At 41.9% G+C, this 20,210-nt stretch overlaps 1 protein-coding gene across 1 annotated transcript; it reads right to left on the bottom strand.

Moving 5' to 3' along the window:
* Positions 1-3,851: 3,851 nt before the first annotated feature.
* LOC115466440 (zinc finger protein 239-like) lies at positions 3,852-17,843 on the bottom strand. Its single transcript, XM_030197651.1, has 3 exons — positions 17,551-17,843; positions 16,583-16,687; positions 3,852-6,923 (listed from the first exon to the last, which is right to left on the bottom strand). Exon 3 carries the CDS (start codon positions 6,059-6,061, stop codon positions 5,138-5,140), a length of 924 nt encoding a protein of 307 aa, XP_030053511.1. The 5' UTR covers positions 6,062-6,923; positions 16,583-16,687; positions 17,551-17,843; the 3' UTR covers positions 3,852-5,137.
* Positions 17,844-20,210: the final 2,367 nt, after the last annotated feature.

The raw sequence follows: 20,210 nt of genomic DNA, 5'->3' as shown, positions 1-20,210 counted from the left end.
GGTTGTCTTGGGATAGCGAGGGGCATGACTAGCAACCTAACCCCACTTAGGACCTGCCATTGAAAACATCACAGTTGTGGTAGACCCACGAGCCATTCATGGGCTTCCTGCTCCTAGGCAGCAAGATGTAAAGCTGCTAATAGTAACCCTTGATTTTTAATGCTAATTTATATGGTGAGATGATGAATGTAGCCCCTTACCACAGCCAAATCTTTGGGGTGCTGTGATTTTTTGAGTACTCTTTTAAATGAATACTACTTTTTTTGATACTGGAGATGTAACATATTGCAGTTCAATATAATTTAATAAATCTCTATAAAAATTATTTTTGAAGGTGTTATATTTGTTTTTGATATGATAGTCAATGGAATGCCAGAGAACTTATGGAAGGGTGTCACTACATCAGTTATTGGTGACACTAACTGGAGAAGTTAACTTCAAAAGAAATATAGTGTCAGTCATAAGAACATGTTTGCATACTGTGACAGACCGAAGGTCCACCAAGCCCAGTATCCTATTTCCAAAATTGGCCAATCCAGGTCACAAATACCTGGCAAGATCCCCAAAGAGTAAAAGATTTTATGCTGCTTATCCTAGAAATAAGTAGTGGATTTTCCCAAATCATAAGGACTTTTCTTTTAGAAAATTATCCAAACCTTTTGAAAACCCTGCTAAGCTGACTGCTTTTAACACATTCTCTGGCAACAAATTACAGAATTTAATTACGCGTTGAGTGAAGAAATATTTTCTCTGGTTTGTTTTAAATGTACTACTTAGTAGCTTCATTGCGTGTTCCCTAATCCTTGTATTTTTGGAAACAGTAGTCCAGGATAGTCAGGATACCAACAGTAACTATGCAGGAGATAAATTTGAGCACACAAGTTTCTCTCATGTATATTCATTGTGAATATCCTGGAAATGAGAACCTCTGGTCCAACGAACCACGAACCATATGAAGGGAGGAGTTAAGCATCTCAATATGGATTCCTTGTAGAGAATGGATATAATAAATATGATCAAATATATTTTAAAAAGTATTCATGGGGTAGATTCAAGAAAGCGTACCAAACATTGGGCCAAATCTGCTAAGTTACAACTCTGCATGAAATTGCTGTTACACAATAGAGCGTAAATCAGCCGGTGCATGTCTAATTTTAGATGCTAGTATTTTTGCCATGTCAGAGACTGATGTAAATGGTCATACCTAAGGTTGGCAGTTTTCTATAACTTAAGCGCGCAACTGCAACACATGCCCCTGGCCTAGCATTTAGGCGCTAGGTTTAGAGAATAGCGCCAAAGTGCAATTATGCACGTAACTACTAATTAATGCTAATTAGAACCAATTAACAGCAACAGCTATTATTGGTAGTTAGGGCCAATTGGCACCTAATTTAACTATTAAATTAGGCGCAAGAGGGAGATTCTATACATGGCACCTGAAAAAAAAATCGGCATGGAAATCAGTGCCAACTAAGCATATTCTATAAGCAGTGCCTAGAATTAGGTGCGGTATATAGAATGCGCTTAGTTGATATTGCAGCTCCTTAAAGCATATGCATCCATTTACACCAACAAAAACATGGCGGAAATCCCAGCACGTAGATTTATGCACACTGGGCCATATTCTATAACTACGTATGTAAATTTTGGAACGCCTACGAAATGCCCATTTTCCCAGCTATAACCATGCCCCTTTTGGCCTGTGCACATTACAAATTCGGCACAATTCATTACAGAATATGCTTAGCGAATTGTGTGTGTAAGTTCTTATTAGTGCCAATTAGTGCTCATTATTGCTTGTTAAGTGCTGTTATCAGCACTCATTAGCTTGTTAAGCTTAAGTTATGTGCGTTGTTATAGAATGCGCTCGGATTTTGGTGCAGATCTCTAGGTACACTATACAGAATCTGGGGGATAACATGAGCTATTCTATAACTTGCATGTGCAAAATTATTGAATCTGAGGGATTAGGCTCATGAAGCATTTTTCAGGTGAAAATTTAAGCTCAAGGGGTCATAACAAAGATTGGAAGCATCAAAGAGAAAAACAATTCCTCACAGAAAAGATGGTGGGGAAAATAGTTTCCTAGCAAACAAAAGCAGTACCCGAATTAGAGAAAGCTTGAGGTAAGCGTGGAAGCTCGTCAGCGGCATGAAAGTGAGGTTAAAGCCTAAAGAAGCCAGGTGAAATGTGCCAGGACATGTTTATCTCCTTTCGTAATTTAAATCAATGTTTCTTCTAGAGGCACATCTGGCTAGTCTGATTTTCAGAATTACCACAACGAATATGCATGAGATAGATTTGCACGCAACGGGTCTCAAATTGATCTGGTGTGCATTCATTGTATTTATGTTGAAAACCCAACTGGCTAAGTGAGTTTCCAGGAAAGAGTTGAGAAGCCCAGAGCTAAATCATTCAAGTCCATTCCAAAGCTGGTGGCTGGGTGTTTTCAAAGTAGGCTTATGCCATCATCATACAGAACTAAACATTAGGTAGAAACCATAAAGAAGTGTGAACTTTGGTATGTTATTACAACAGAGAATTTGGGCACAGACTAGAGCAGTAGTTCTAAACCCAATCCTTGGGGAAACACCTACCCAGTCAAGTTTTCAGGATACCCATAATAAATATGCATAAGATAGATTTGCATTCAAATTGAACTCAAGCTTATTATTGTTTCGAGGATGGGGTTGAGGACCGTTGGAGTACAGAACAACAATAAAAGTGTGTGCTTGGAAGATAGTAACCAAATGCCTCCATCACATCCAAAGAGCTGCCCACGAAAGATCAAAGAGGTTGAGAACCTTTCTTCCCATGCTGTAAGAGCGTTCTTCCATAAAACAATAAGATTATAAAGCCAAAGCGTGTACTGTGTTCAACGTGGAAAACAGATCCACCTACATTTGCCATGCCTGGATCAGCTATCTAGAGCTCAGACATCGCCACCAGAATTGGGTCTGGAAGTTCACCAAAGACAAAGGACCACTGCTGCCTCTTCACAATTTGACTGCAGATCCTTCTACTTGACTTTCATGTCTCATCAACTGTGGAAGAACATTAGGGCTCAGCAGTGTTGTTTACCTACTACACGTACACACTGCCTCTTTCAAATAATGCACCTAGATGCAACACCGTGCTTCTCTGTTTTACTTTCTCCCTAAAACTGAGACATCAACTTCTTTATCCTGTTGCTGTCTGTCACCATTTTTTCATCCTTCATAATCTGTAATGTTCTAGTGAGTATCTGGTAGTGAAAGAGTGTACTGTTTTCTTACCATAAGATTAGCAGTGGGTACTTTTACATATCAGCCTTCTGATATGAAAACTTCAGCAGATAGAGAAATATTCCTAAGCTCATACCATCTGTTCTATTTCCAATACCCAGAACCAAGGCTGTGGAGTCAGTACATCACACCAACTCAGACTCCTCTATTTTTCTATTGTCTGACTCCAACTCTGACTAATATCAGGCTTTACGTTTTTTGTTATGGATCTAAAGTGCTGGTAAATAAAACTTACATGTACCAGTACTTTAGATTCAGGGCAAAAATATAAGTAGAAAACGATAAGCGTCAAGACCTCTCACTATCATTTCTGCCAATCAAAGAAGTTTGTATTTTTGGAATTATTCTTGGGGGAATTTGGGGGGGGGGGGGGACAGGGAGTTGTTTCTGTTTCACTGTTACAGTAAGTTTGATTATTATGTTAACAGCAAACCAGACTGAGCCAATGTAATATGTATTCATTTCTTTATTATCTCTAAGAATAAAATACAATTTCAAAATAAAGTAGAAATTGATAAATTTACCATATACTATAATGTTATAAGTTTTTATTTTTGAAGCTGGAGTCCGAGTTGGTATATTTTTACTGACTCCAACTCCACCCAAAATTGCTTCCAACTCAAACTCCACAGCCATGTCTAGAACCTTCCCCTAATCTCACTGGAATCTGGTCCGACCCCATTGACCACCACTTATGAATGAGGGGGTTCCCGGAAAAAGCACCATAGACCTGCAATTCATGGACACAAAGAGAGTTTGTCCCACCATTAGGCACCATCTTTCAAGGAGAAAACTGGGATTTATTGTAAATTACAATATATGGAATTATTCATGGATATGTCAAAGAGGGTCTTGTGTCATACATCCAAAGACAGGAATCCCTGTGGTCTCAAGACTTCATGTAAATCATCTTTGGATAACTTTTTTCCAATTCAAAAGATCTCACAACTGGCAGTGTTTTATATAAGGAAACTGAATGGAGTGAGGTGATTTAAATCTGGATAGTTTATATCATAGAAAAATACAGCATTTGCGATGCGCATTGCATACCACCATTGGGGACACATACAATCTCTTTAAAAAGTGAGGTTTACAGCGCATGCATTAGTGTCCTGCAGCAGTTATTCCCAAGGAGGGTATTCCTTTCAAGGATTGCCACAAATCTTTTGGATGAAAAAAATTTTGTAAGTAGTGGTTTTATTAATAATGGTATATAATTATGATATTAAAGGGGTTAGATATATACATTTCTCTATATGCCCAGCAGGTATCAAGGGCTGCTTGTGAGCAGCATTGTGAACGGCTCCTGATGACGCCTGCTGGTGAAACACAGTCTTACATTGAGCTGTTTATCTGAACTATGCTGAGAGGACTTCAACAATCATATCTACATCAGTGGATGATACCACAGGAAAATTCGGCTTTATAAGGACAGTCTGTTTTGGGTATTGTGAATAATCAAGATTGCCTGAGATGAATCTTCTAGTGTTGAGTTTACAGGGGAATGTGATTTTGTTTCTGGATGTATATGTGTACTAAAGGAAGAAATGTATTATATATTGTGAGAACTAAATAACCTTAAGGGTTAAGAAACTTGATAGAAGTGTGGAGATTTAAGTGTTAACAGTAACGCAACTGTATTCACTGTATCATTGTCATTAAGTTTGCTGACTTCCAAAGATTTGATATAGAACAGGTGTGGGTTTTAATGTTAATAAATGAAAATTCCTTTTGATAATATGATATGCTTTAATATAATTATTCTTGTTGTCAATATCATATGGGTAGAAGAATAGTTAAACTGCACTATTTCCCTATTAGTTATTTTTTCAGTGTTTTATATTTGACAAATGTCAAATGTTTTTCTCATCCCCTTGGCTTCTCTGGCATTTGACAAGTGACGTTCTAGCCAGTGCATGATCTCGCAACCTATGTGCTTTCACAGTACGTGAAACAAGCTTGTTTTGCATCTGCTTGTGCTTGCGAAGAACAGCGGGGTCACCAAAGTGTTTCTCACACACATCCCAAGGGTAACATCCCCCATCTTTATGTATCTTCACATGATAGTTGAGGGTTGAGCTCTGAGTGAAGCGTTTCTTACAGATGGGGCACTGGTACGGCTTCTCTCCAGTGTGTGTCCTCAGGTGGGCTTGGAGGGAAGAGGTCTGGGCTAAACATTTTTCACATTCACTGCATTCATAGGGTTTCTCTCCTGTGTGAGTTCTCAGGTGCTTTGCAAGGCCTGAGCAATCCGAGAAGCTCTTCTCACATTCCGTACACTCATAGGGTTTCTCCCCGACATGTGTTCTTTGGTGTTTAACAAGGCTGCAGCTAAAATGGAAGGTTTTTCCACATTCAGGGCACTTGAACGGTTTCTCTCCAGTGTGGATTCGGCAGTGAGCACGAAGGTTCACCTTTAGGACAAAGCTCCTGTCACATTCAGTGCATTTATAGGGTCCCAGGCCCTTGTGCTCCTTTCGGTGCTCGATTAGACTAGCAGGATCATGGAAGCTGTTCCCACATTCGGCACATGTCCACGATCCTATTTTAGCATGGGTTCTCTCATGTTTAGCCCAAATTGACTGGTCACTGAAGCCTTTCCCACATTCTCTGCATCGGTAAGGTTTCTCTCCCATGTGGACCTGTTGGTGAACTTGGAGGGAGGAATCATCATCAAAGTTTTTCTCACATTTATCACACTTATGTCTCATTCCCGTGTGAGAACTCTGATGCTTCAGAAAATCTGACTTATGATGGAAGCCTTTCTTACACTCCATACAGTGATGCGGTTTCTGTCCTGTATGGGCTTTTTGATGCTTCTAAAGCGAATCCCGATGCCTGTAGCTTTTATCACATTCAGCACAAGAATACAGTTTTTGGCACATATGGGTTTCTTGATGTCGAACGAGTGTTGATTTAGACTTGAAACTTTTCCCACACACAGAACATGGAAAAGGTCTCTCTCCTGTGTGGACTCTAATGTGTCTGTTAAGCTCTCTAAGCTTTGGGAAGCCTTTCCCACATTCTGTACACGTGTAATGTCTCTCCGTGTAATGTCTCTCTTGTCCCGGTGGCTTGCACAGCTCTGGGAACCTCAGATGCTTCATAACTGTTCTTTTCTCACTGTAGGATTTCCCACAATGAGCACAGCGGTATGGTTTCTCCCCCGTGTGGGTTCTCTGGTGGACTTTCAGGGCTGAAGTTCGGAAGAAGCTCCTTCCACACTCCCCACATGTGTACGCTCTCTCCCCTGTATGTGTCCTCCTATGGACAGTAAGGTGATCCTTCTTCCCAAAGCTTTTCCCGCATTCTTTGCAGAGGTAGGTTTTTGACTTTATACCATTTCTCTGAGCTTTCCTGTTGGCACTTCTCTCAGGGACCCAGGTCTCATCTGGGCTTTCTCCTCTGCAAGCTCTCTTTTGTGCATTAGAATAGAAAGCCTTGAATCCTCTATGACAACGAGGGGAGGTCTTCACGCTGCGAGCAACCGATTCGACCCTCCTTTAGTCTTCCTCTGGCTGGATTTAGGCTGTGGATTCAGTTCGGCGTCTTTACATGCTGCCCCATCAGAGCTCCCTTTTTCAATCCCTTCTTCAGAATGCTCCTTCTCTGTACCAGGGTTGCTGGGCAATTCCTGTACTGGAATCAAACAAAGACAAATATTTATTCCAATTACCACCATGAAATGAAATATGCAAACTTTAGAATAGGTAAAAAATTTCTGTCTTGACCCATATCTTCCAATTCTATAAAGCTGGGCCCCCAATTTGATTATTAGGGGGAAATTCTATACATGATGCTAAATGTCAGGCACTACTTTCGTGCCAAATTTCTGGTGCAAAAAAGTGTTCTAATGGATTCAAGGGGCAGAAAAGGCAGATCCGTACAAAAACACACTTATAGGCCCATTTATTTATTTATTTTAACACATTTATACCCCACATTTTCCCACTAGTAGTAGGCTCAATGTGGCTTACACAAGACCGTAGGGCAAACTACAGTTCAGTAAAATACAATTAAACAGTGTAATAGTAAAATAGTAAACGGATAGGTAATGTGTAGAAAAACAGAGATAATAAGAGTGAGTAAAAAATGATAAGGTCCATGGATTTTGCTAAAGCAAAAAAAGAGGTAAATAAGGTTGAGTCAGGAAGGTAGGCCTTCTTGAACAGGGTGGTCTTCAGTAATTTCCTGAAATTTAGATGGTTCTGAGTTGACTTTAATATTTTGGGTAGTGCATTCCATAGCTGTGTTCCTATGAAGGATAAGCTGGATGCGTAGGTAGACTTGTATTTGAGGCCTTTGCAGTCTGGATAATGTAAATTTTGGAAGGATCGGGAATGACTGGAACTGTATCTGGGTGGTAAGTCAATTAGATTTAGCATGTATCCAGGAACTTCTCCATAAATAATCCTGTGAATCAAGGTGCAGACCTTGAAGACAATACGTTCCTTAATGGGGAGCCAATGTAGTTTTTCACGAAGGGGTATGGTAGATTCAAATGTTGATTTACCAAAAATCAGTCGCTGCTGTGTTCTGGGCGGTCTGAAGTCTCTTGATTATCTGATCTCTGCAACCTGCATAGATTCCGTTGCAGTAATCTAAATGACTCAAAACCATTGATTGTATTAATTTGCAGAAAACATCTCTGGGGAAAAAAGGTTTAATACGTTTAAGTTTCCACATCGAGTAAAACATTTTCTTTGTGGTGCAATTTACTTGGGTTTCCAGGGTCAAGTTCCGATCAATTGTGATGCCGAGTAGTTTTAAGCTATCCGAAATGGGGAGGGAGTAGTTGGGAATATTTAAAGTTGTAGGTTTAAACTTGTTATGCTGAGAAGATAGGATGAGGCAATGAGTCTTCTCAGTGTTTAGTTTCAGTTGAAATGAGTTGGCCCATGCGTCCATTGTACTCAGGCCTAACCTGATTAAATTGGTGATTTCAGTCAAGTCTTGTTTGAATGGAATACAGATTGTAACATCATCAGCATAAATAAACGGATTTAAGCCTAGTTTAGAAAGTGAATTAGCCAATGGAATCATCATTATGTTGAAGAGTGTTGGTGAAAGTGGCGAACCCTGAGGTACTCCGCAAACTGTTTTCCATGAAGATGAGATCATTGAATTTGATTTCACCCTGTAAGATCTGTATGAAAGAAAACCCTTAATCCAGCTAAGTATATTTCCGCCAATCCCAAAATAATCAAGAAGATGAAGTAGGATGTCTTATAGAACAGTGCTTCAGTGTTTCCGCACAGGATCTGCAACGGAAGCGTGGCCATAGAAGGAGCACAAGCGAGCCAGGGGTGTAAAATGCATGCAGTATTATATAATTTATTTATTTGTTTCATTTGTATCCCACATTTTCCCACCTATTTGCAGGCTCAATGTGGCTTACATAGTACCGTGATGACGAAACGCCAATTCCGGTATGAGAAATACAGAGTGGTAATTGCGTTAAAGTAGATGAGTTACAGAGTGAATTAGGTGGTTAAGAAGAGAAATTAAGTTTCCTGGTCTGGTAACAAGTTTCGTTGTGTTGCATGATTTGGGTGTTTAGGTTGGATCATTATGGTATGCCCTCTTGAACAAATTGGTCTTTAATGATTTCCGAAAGATTGTTATGTCATGTACTGTTTTCAAGACATAGGAACATAAGCACCGCCATACTGGGAAAAGACCAAGGGTCCATCAAGCCCAGCATCCTGTCTCCGACAGTGGCCAATCCAGGACTCAAGAACCTGGCAAAAACCCAAAAACAAAACAAAAATTTAAATTAATAATGTTCAATGGACTTTTCCTTCAGGAATCTGTCCAAACCCCCTTTAAACTCAGCAAGGCCAACTGCTGTCACTACATTCTCCGGCAACAAGTTCCAGAATCTAACTACGCGCTGAGTAAAGAAAAACGTTCTCCTATTTGTTTTAAATCTACCACATTCTAGCTTTATCTTATGTCCCCTGGTTCTATTATTGTTAGAAAGTGTAAACAAACGCTTCACGTCTGTCCGCTCCATATCACCCCTCAGCTGCCTCTTCTCCAAACTAAAGAGCCCTAACCGTCTTAGCCTTTCCTCATAGGGAAGTTCTCCCATCACTTTTATCATTTTCGTCCCCCTTCTCTGCACCTTCGCCAATTTCTTTATATCTTTTTTGAGGTGCGGCAACCAGAACTGAACACAATACTCGAGGTGCGGTCTCACCATGGAGCGATACAACAGCATTATAACATCCTCGTGTTTGTTTTCCATCCCTTTCCTAATAATACTCAACATTCTGTGGGCTTTTTTAGCCGCCGCAGCACACTGAGCAGAAGTTTTCAATGTCTTATCAACAATGACTCCCAGATCCCTTTCTAGGTCTGTAACTCCTAACGCGGAACCTTGCATGACATAGCTGTAATTCAGGTTCCTCTTTCCACATGCATCACTTTGCACTTGTCAACACTGAACTTCATCTGCCACTTGGACGCCCAATCTCCTAGTCTTGTGAGATCCTCCTGTAATCTTTCACACTCATCCTGCGATATGACGGCCCTGAATAACTTTGTGTCATCTGCGAATTTAATTACCTCACTAGTTACTCCCATCTCTAGGTCATTTATAAATATGTTAAAAAGCAGCGGTCAGCACAGACCCCTGAGGGAACCCACTAACTACCCTTCTCCATTGAGAATACTGGCCATTCAACCCAACTCTCTGCTTCCTATCTTTCAACCAGCTCTTAATCCACAATACCCTAAATCTGATCCCATGACTCTCCAGTTTCCTCTGGAGTCTTTCATGAGGCACTTTGTCGAATGCCTTCTGAAAATCCAGATACACAATATCCACCGGCTCCCCAATGTCCACATGTTTGTTCACCCCCTCAAAAAAAAATGCAGTAGATTGGTGAGGCAAGACCACCCTTCACTAAATCCATGCTGACTTTGTCTCATGAGCCCATGTTTTTGTATGTGCTCTGTAATTTTATTCTTAATAGCCTCTAACATTTTGCCCGGTACCGACGTCAAACTCACCGGTCTATAATTTCCCAGATCTCCTCTGGAACCTTTTTTAAAAATCGGCATTACATTGGCCACCCTCCAGTCTTCCGGTTCTAGGGATAGATTGCATATTACTAACAGTAGCTCTACAAGTTCATTTTTCAGTTCTATTAATACTCTTGGATGAATACCATCCGGTCCTGGTGATTTACTACTCTTCAGTTTGCAGAACTGACCCATTACATCCTCCAAGTTTACAGAAAATTTGTTTAGTTTCTGACTCGCCCGCTTCAAATACCCTTTTCGGCACCGGTGTCCCTCCCAAATCCTCCTCGGTGAAGACCGAAGCAAAGAATTAATTTAACTTCTCTGCTACGGCTTTGTCTTCCCTGATCACCCCTTTAACACCACCATCGTCCAGCAGCCCAACCGATTCTTTGGCCGGCTTCCTGCTTTTGATGTATCTAAAAAAAATTTTACTATCGGCCTTATTTTCGAAAGTGATGGGCGTCCATATTTCGACCCAAATCAGGAGATGGGCGCCCATCTCGCAAAGGCACCCAAATCGGTATAATTGAAAACTGATTTTAGGCGCCTGCAACTGCACTCCGTCGCGGGAATGAACAAAGTTGACGGGGGCATGTCGGAGGCGTGGTGAAGGCAGGACTGGGGCGTGTTTATCGGCCGAGCACAGATGGGCACCTTCGGCCGATAATCGAAAAAAATGGCCATTTTTAGCGAGAATTTAGGTCACTTTTTGGACCCTTTTTTTTCACGAACAAGTCCCAAAAAAGTGCCCTAAATGACCAGATGACCACCGGAGGGAATCGGGGATGACCACCCCTGACTCCCCCAGTGGTCACTAACCCCCTCCCACCAAAAAAAAAAAAAAACAACTTTAACAACTTTTTTTGCCAGCCTGTATGCCAGCCTCAAATGCCATACCCAGCTCCATCACAGCAGTATGCAGGTCCCTGGAGCAGTTGTTAGTGGGTGCAGTGGACTTTAGGCAAGTGGACCCAGGCCCATCCCCCCCCCCCCACCTGTTACACTTGTGGTGGTAAATGGGAGCCCTCCAAACCGCTCCCAAAACCCACTGTACCCACATCTAGGTGCCCCCCTTCAGCCATAAGGGCTAAGGTAATGGTGTAGAGTTGTGGGCAGTAGGTTTTGGGGGGATTTGAGGGGCTCAGTACCCAAAGGAAGGGAGCTATGGACTTGGGAGGTATTTTACTTTTTTTTTTTTTACTTGTTACAAGTGCCCCCTAGGGTGCCCGGTTGGTGTCCTGGCATGTGAGGGGGACCAGTGCACTAGGAATCCTGGCCCCTCCCATGACCCAATGCCTTGGATTTGTTCGTTTTTGAGCTGGGCACCTTCGGTTTCCATTATCGCTGAAAAACGAAACCGCCCAGCTCAAATCCGCACATATCCGATGCATTTGCCCGGCACAAACCGTATTATCGAAAAAAAAAGATGGGCGCCCATTTTTTTTGAAAATACGGTCTGTCCTGCCCCTTCATGTACCCGATCTCGGACATAGACGCCCATGGAGATGGGCATTCGATTATGCCCCGCTATGTGTTTTCGCTTCTAACGCTAACTTTTTTTCAAAGTCCTTTTTTGCCCTCCTTATCTCCGCTTTGCATTTGGCTTGGCATTCCTTATGTTTTATCTTATTATTTTCAGTTGGGTCTCTTCTCCATTTTCTGAAGGATTGTTTTTTGGCTCTAATGGCTTCCTTTACCTTACTGTTTAGCCACGCTGGCTGACGTTTTGGTCTTTTTTCCTCTTTTTCTAATGCGCGGAATATATTTGTCCTGTACCTCTAGGTTGGTGTTTTTGAACAGCTGCCATGCCTGTTGCAAGTTTTTTACCCTGTGAGCTGCTCCTTTCAGTCTTTTTTTCACCGTTCTCATTTTATCATAATCTCCTTTTCTAAAGTTAAACGCTAGTGTATTTGATTTCCTAAGATCACTTACTTCAAAGCCAATATCAAAACTGATCATATTATGATCACTGTTATCAAGCGGCTCTCGCACTGTTACCCCCCGCACCAGATCATGGGCTCCACTAATGACTAAGTCTAGTATTTTTCCTTCTCTCGTCGGCTCCTGAACCAGCTGTTCCATGAAACTGTCCTTGATTTCATCAAGAAATTTTATCTCCATAGCGTGTACCGATGTTACATTAACCCAGTCTATATCCGGATAATTGAAATCACCCATTATTATTACATTGCCCATTTTATTCGCTTCCCTAATTTCCTTTGACATTGCTGCATCCTTCTGCTCGTCCTGGCCAGGCGGACGGTAGTGCAGTCCTATCACCATTTCTTTCCCTTTTCACGTGGAATTTCAATCCACAAAGATTCCAATAGGGGTTTTGTATCCTGCAATATTTGCAGCCTATCCGAGTCAAGGTTCTCATTAATATACAGTGCTACCCCTCCTCCAATCCTATCTACCCTATCAGTATGATATAATTTGTAGCCCAGTATGACTGTGTCCCACTGGTTATCTTCCTTCCACCAGGTCTCAGAGATGCCTAAAATATCCAATTTTTCATTGAGTGCAATGTATTCCAGCCCTCCCATCTTATGTCTCAGGCTCCTTGCATTTGCGTATAGACATTTCAATGCATGCTTGTCGCTCAGTTTTATATCACGTTTAATGCATGGCATTATTAACATGTTATCTTCTACTTTCTCTAACTAACAAAGATCACTTTATATACAGACAATTACATCACTATTGGTACAGCTTAGATCAAGAGGCATTGGGCACAAAATTAGGACAAAACCTCAGAGAATTTTTAAAAGGGGATGCACAGTCACGTTTCCATATCTAGTTTGCACCGGGCCCTGCTGTCGCTCTGCCCGCCCCGAAACTATGGAGCACTCATAGAGGCTTGGAGCAAAGACCTGGGATATGAATTGAAGGGAGTAAATTTTGCAAAATTGATAAAAGATATCCCCAGGCAAGTTAGTGGGGCAGAGCTACAGGACAGCCAGTATAGGATATTACATAGGGGATACATGGCACAAACACAGGCAGCAAGAGCTGGCTGTGCACTGGATGCTCAGTGTGTAAAATGTAGACAAGGGAGAAATACACTTCTGCATGCATTTTGGAGTTGTATCAAAGTGAAAATATTCTGGAAAAGGATCCATAATTACCTTGAGACTCTCATAGGCCACAGACTAATTCCCTCGTGGAGAGGGGTGTTATTAAACAAAAGGGGGGCCTATGAGCTATCAGACAAGAACATGGATCTATTACTGGGTAAGGCATACGCAGTTGGGGAAAAAAGTATACTGAGGCATTGGATGCAAGAGGAACCACCCACCATCTGGTTTTGGAGGAATAAATTTCATGAGTTGATGTTATGGGAGGCTAGAGTGGCACGCGGCACCCCAAAGAAAAGAAAAGCCTTTATTTCAATTTGGAACAGATATTTACACAGTATCTCACATAAAGCGAGAAGCACAGTGCTCAATAATCTGCCCCTATTATAAGAGGAGCACAGTGCCAAAAGAAGCAAGACCAATATTTTACACTCTGGTAGGAATAGCATGTGCAGAGGTAGAGGTAACTAACCATGATGTATAGAGAACATTTTATGTGAGTAGAGGGGGAGGGAGGTTGGGGGGAGGGGGGTATAGGAGTGGGAAGGGTAATGTTCAATGCATAATAGAGGGACATGTGTATTATTAGATAGGAGAACAATCCTTTGAAGGAGCACATCAAGAGGACCCACCAGTAAATACTGTTGGGATAATACACTGAGTAAAACACGAGTTATAAATATTGGAGTTTCATATAAAAGTTTATTGTTAATAGTTATGCAACTGCACAGTAATTATACATGTACACATTATAAATATAGGAGACGACAAGAAGGAAGGGATAGGGGAGAAAAGTTTGGAAAACATTGATGATGGACGTTTCAGGTTTAGTAATGTGTACTAGACTTCGCTGTTATACGATTTATATTGACTGAGATGGAATTATATACCATGTGACCTCATCAATAAAAAATTGTTGAAACATAATATGTTATCTTCTGTCTGGTTATTATTAATTTTACTTAAGGCCATCTGATCCACTATGGTTTCTTTGGCATCCTTACTTACAAGAAAGCTATTCTTCCCTGTTTGGGTGATATCCTCAAAAGATACCTCATCCTGAACCATGCACTTTTGAGCGACTGTCGGCCTTCCCCCCGCTTCTAGTTTAAAAGCTGTTCTAGTTCCTTTTTAAATGTTGACGCCAGCAGCCTGGTCCCACCCAGGTTAAGGTGAAGCCCATCAGATCGGAATAGGCTCCCCCTTCCCCAGAATGCTGCCCAGTTCTTGACAAATCCAAAACCCTCATCCCCACACCATCATCTCATCCACACATTGAGACTCCAGATCTCTGCCTGTCACTTGGGCCCTGCGCGTGGAACGGGTAGTATTTCAGAAAATGCTAGCCTAGAGGATCTGGATTTGAGCTTCCTTCCTAAAAGCCTAAATTTGGCTTCCAGAACCTCTCTCCCACATTTTCCTACGCCATTGGTACCCATGTGTACCAAGACGGGCGGCTCCTCCCTAGCACTATCTAAAATCTTGTCTAGGTGCCGCGTGAGGTCCGCCACCTTCGCACCAGGCAGGCAAGTCACCCAGCTATCTACATTCCTAATGATTGAGTCTCCAACTATAACAGCAGTTGGTAATGCATTCCATAGTTGTGTGCTTATGTAGGAGAAGCTGGATGCATATGTTGATTAATATTTAGGGGGATCCGCGCTCAACTTGCATGTCTAGATTTACACTTGGTTTCAATTGGCATAACTGCTCGCGCCCAAAGTTGAGCACGAATAGTATTCTATAAAGGATGTCGATCCTGGAACACCCGTTATAGAATACCGTTCAGCGTCGATTTTTTTTTTGCCACCGAATTTTGAGTGCCATTTATAGAAGTTCCCCCTTAATGCGCAAAGTTGGATACACAATTTATAGAACAAGTTCAGTTACACTCATAACATAATACATTAATTGGTTGTTAATTGGAGTCAACAGCCAAGTATTGGTTATAATTGGCCTTAATTAGTAATATTTAGCCCCAATAAGACTGAAAATACTATAATTCCTCTGTATCACTCCATGGTGTGACCTCACCTTGAGTACTGCGTTCAGTTCTGGTGACCGTATCTCAAAAACGATATAGCGGAATTAGAAAAGGTTCAAAGAAGAGCAACTAAAATGATAAAGGGAATGGAACTCCTCTCATATGAGGAAAGGCTAAAGAGGTTAGGGCTCTTCAGCTTGGAAAAGAGATGGCTGAGGGGGGATATGATTGAGGTCTACAAAATCCTGAGTGGTGCAAAACAAGTAGAAGTAAATCAATTTTTTTAACTCGTTCCAGAAGTACAAAGACTAGGGGACACTGAAGAAAATTACATGGAAATACTTTTAAAACAAATTGACAGGAATATTTTTTCACTCAACAAATAGTTAAGCTCTGGAACTCTTTGCCAGAGGATGTAGTAACAGCGGTTAGTGTACCTGTGTTTAAAAAAGGTTTGTACAAGTTCCTGGAGGAAAAGTACATAGTCTGCTATTGAGACAGGCAAGGGGAAGCAACTTCTTGCCCTGGGATTTGTAGCATGGAGTGTTGCCACGATTTGGGTTTCTGCCAGGTACTTGTGACCTGAATTGGCCACTGTTGGAAACAAGATACTGGGCTAGATGGACCATTGGCCTGACCCAGTATAGCTGCTCTTATGTACGTAACCACCCTTGATATTCTATAAGCTGCATGCTCAAATTCCAGAGAGGTATGGACATGGGAGAGGCATATAGGTGCACAGGTTACAGAATATTATAATTTAGACGCCTACCTGCCTATAGAGTCAAGGAGTCTTGCCTCCTTTCCTAGAGAAACTTTATATTGTGTTTTTGATAATTTAGTCTTGTTAACGGCTGACTCAGAGACCACAAAGTGATGGGAGAGCTGAGGAAGGTCATGGCCTAGTACCTTTTGTCCCTTATACTTCAGGTCAAGATGCCTTGAGTGATATAGTAGGGCGTTTGCCAATTAAGACCTTGGAGATCTTGCAAAACTTAGTGGTCCAGAACGGCAAGGACTTTCTTGATGGGTGCCCAGCTAAGCATATATTCTCTAAAAGAAAGGTAGACACCTAACTTTCCCTTGTTGAATAAACACCAATCACAAATTATTTTATTATTAATCTACTACAATGCTGATCATGGGGGATAGAGCAAGGTGAAGTAAATCAAAGCAAACTCTTCATCCAGTCACTTATTACTCACTTTCAGGGAGACATCCCTTATTACAACCATCCTCCAAGACTCCAGGATCTGAGAAGAACACATCCTTCTCCTCTGATAAAACGTCAGGATTAAAAACTGAGTAACCTGGTGACCAGAAAGCAAGAGAGCTGCTGCATTACAATGCTCATTATCCATGCTGTGAACATTATTAATCAGACCCACCATGCAGTTACCTTTTAATCTCATTTGCATTTATTTTTTTATTTATCTACATAATTTTATACCGCAATATCAGACTGGTTTACGCAATCATCAATAAAATCATACATAATAATAAAAAAATAAAACAAAAGCATTAAAAACAAACATTAAATAAAACAAAAGTTAAACCAATGAATCAACTATAAATAAGGCTATCTGTCAAAAAAGCCTGTAAAAACAAATATAACTTAAGGCTCTTGCGGAAAAACACGCATACTCCGACTTGTCCTTGCATTGCTATCACCAAAGCTCTGCATGGATCTGGTTCAGGACTCGGGAAGTGGGCCAGTCATGTAGGGGGGTTGTGTCCCTAGAGACCAGGGATCTGGTTTGGTGGTCAGAACGGGACAGCAGACCAGTCATGTCATGGGGGTGGGTGCCATTAGACACCAAGGAATTTGGTTTCTTGGGTATTTTTATTTTGTTGAAAGGAGGGTTGCCCAAATGTCTGGTAGAAGTGGGGGAGAGGTGCTGCTGCAGAAAACTAATCGGTAGGAAGGTCAGGCCATGAAAGAAAAATTAATGCAGTAACTGGGCGAATTTGGCCTCATTATTTGAATGCAATGTGCAGCCACATAGATCGCACCAAGGTAAATCAGTGCTCAACCCCTTCCTGCATCGCTCACCAACGTACACCTCGCAGCATCTGCGTGGCAGAGCTTGCGGTAGGCTTTCTGAACTGCCTCACTGTACAAATTTAATTCTTTTTTTTAGAGGCAGGAGGGGGAAGAAACTGTTTCTCACACCATTGTTTCCTGCCACATCAGTTCGATCTCTGGCAATTGGTTCTTCTTCCCGCTCGATCCTTAGTATTATGTTAGGTTTGAGGTCAATTTTCCCTGTTAATGGGTCAGAACAGAAAAGAAAGAGTTAAATGATGTAATAACACACCAGACACCTGCAGAAGGGAGAAAAATCAGTAAATCAGATAAAAACAACTTCAAGAGGAAAAACATTTTTTTACATCAAATTATTAAGATTCCCTTTTTCCGCCTTCTGATTTTATTTCAGTGGTTTTCAACCTAGTCCTGGGGGACCACCTGACCAGTTGGGATAGATTTGCATGCACTGCCTTCTTGGTATGCAAATCTCTCTCATGCACATTCACTGTGGATTAGAGGCTGACTTGTCCAAACCTTTTTAAAACCTAGATACACTAAGTGCTGTTACCACATCCTCTGGCAATGAGTTCCAGAACTATCCAAACATAAGGACTTGAACCAGTGAGTGTTCCCAGACCAATGCAGTAACCATCATACTATGCTCCACCAAGTTAACTGGGCACTGGTCTAAATATCAGCCACTGCCCGCGCAGATACTTAAGATATTCAATGCCGGAAGATGCACATTCCCCAGCATTCAATATCCACGGTTAATTCCAGCCACTGCTTGAGCAGTTTACAAGCCATTAATTACCATGGGCTGAACACTGGGCCACGAATCTTTATCCGAATCCCATGTATGTTAAGCAGCAGCATGGAATAAAAAACTCAAAAGTGAACTCTGGGAAGGAAATTTCTAAAACTTGGGTGTCAGGTCACAATACATCCCCCTTAACTGAAGCCAGCCCAGCTACTTTGGCGACTGCAGCTTTTGAAGAAGCACAAGAGACACACTTACCCAGAGAAGAGACAGTGTCATAATTTTCTGTCATCACATTCTTGTACAGCTCCGGCTGAGAGTAAGAGAAGGAGTAAAAGAGAGCGGAGGAGAGTAGACATCTCTCCCGGGCACATGGTACACAAGCTCATATTGACTATCTGCTGATTTCAGGTCAATTGTTTGGGTCTGTCACACAATCTGCTCTGGGGACCTATGCGATTTTTGACCACGCATGGGTGGAAATGAACTGGTCACAGAAGGACACAAGGGGAACATGCAGGCAGTGGGTGTTTCCAATAGAGCTATATAAAGATCCAATATTTAAGGCCTCAATCCACAAGAGCTAGCAGGACTATAAATTGCACAATGAAGGGCATGCAGAGGATAGTGTACTGTACTGGGAGGCGGTGAAAGCAGCATTAAGGGGTGAGATCATCAGTTACATGTCCCATAAGCAGAGACCAGAGATCGTGAAGTTTTGCGGCTAAGCAAATTACTAAGCGCTGCTAGAAGAAGGTATGGCCAGATACCTTCTGTGGCGAATAGACAGCAAATACTAACCCTCCAAACGGCATTAAATGAACTCCTTCACCAAAAAGCCCTAAAATCGCAGGCCTACTATAAATATCAACTCTATAAGTATGGAAACAAAGGAGGTAAGCTGATGGCAAGCCTGATAGCAGCTAAACAAGGTAAGGCCAGGATTTTGGCTATGAAGATGCAGCAGGGAGATCGAGTTCACACAGATCAGGAAATAGGGGAGGTATTTTACAGATATTACCAGCAGCTGTACGCGGTGATGCAGAAATATGGATTTTCAGGTAGATTTATGTCCGGGATAAAAGCTTTATACTCCAACCCGAAGGCTAGGGTATCGGTAAATGAGACAGAGACGACGGACTTTGAGATACGAAGGGGAACCCGTCAAGGATGCCCTTTGTCCCCCCTTTTATTTGTGTTGACGCTAGACCCGCTATTACGGGATATCGAGGAGCAACCGGCAGTGGCAGAGTAATGATAGGTAAGGAAGTTTTTTAAGTAGCTGCTTTTGCAGACGATATCCTGGTACAGCTAACATATCCGTGGGACATTTAGGTGGAGATCCGGCAGTGACGGATTACTTTACCTTGCGAGGTAACTGTGAAGTCACACCTGGATTGTCTAGTCATATCTTTAAAGCTTGGGCTCAGAGGGGGCTTACATGCCTGGCAGACTTAGTTGGTGAAGATGGGCAGCCCCTTTCGGATGAGGACCTGGTGGGTCGGATTGGAGAGTCCTGGGGAAATAGATTTGCTATAAGACAGTACATAAGTAATGCCATACTGGGAAAAGACCAAGGGTCGATCGAGCCCAGCATCCTGTCCACGACAGCGGCCAATCCAGGCCAAGGGCACCTGGCAAGCTTCCCAAACGTACAAACATTCTATACATGTTATTCCTGGAATTGTGGATTTTTCCCAAGTCCATTTAGTAGCGGTTTATGGACTTGTCCTTTAGGAAATCGTCCAACCCCTTTTTAAACTCTGCCAAGCTAACCGCCTTCACCACTTTCTCCGGCAACGAATTCCAGAGTTTAATTATACGTTGGTGAGACATTATGTTGCATCTTTGCCTAGGGACCTCTTAAGGAATCAATTGAGGAATAAGGTTTAGGACTTCTTTCAACCTAAGCGAGAGGGAGGGCTTACAATTTCACTGCTTTTTAAGGAAATGAACAAGTGGCAACCCCCCAAGGACTATGAGCTGCTGAAAAGATCTTGGGAGAGGGAGCTGGGTCCCTCGGTGAGGTGGTGGGATGTATCTA

This window comes from Microcaecilia unicolor, chromosome 3 (assembly GCF_901765095.1).
Source record: "Microcaecilia unicolor chromosome 3, aMicUni1.1, whole genome shotgun sequence".
NCBI lineage: Eukaryota > Metazoa > Chordata > Amphibia > Gymnophiona > Siphonopidae > Microcaecilia > Microcaecilia unicolor.
Note: the sequence above shows the minus strand (reverse complement) of the source record. Positions and strands in the feature narration are given on the sequence as shown.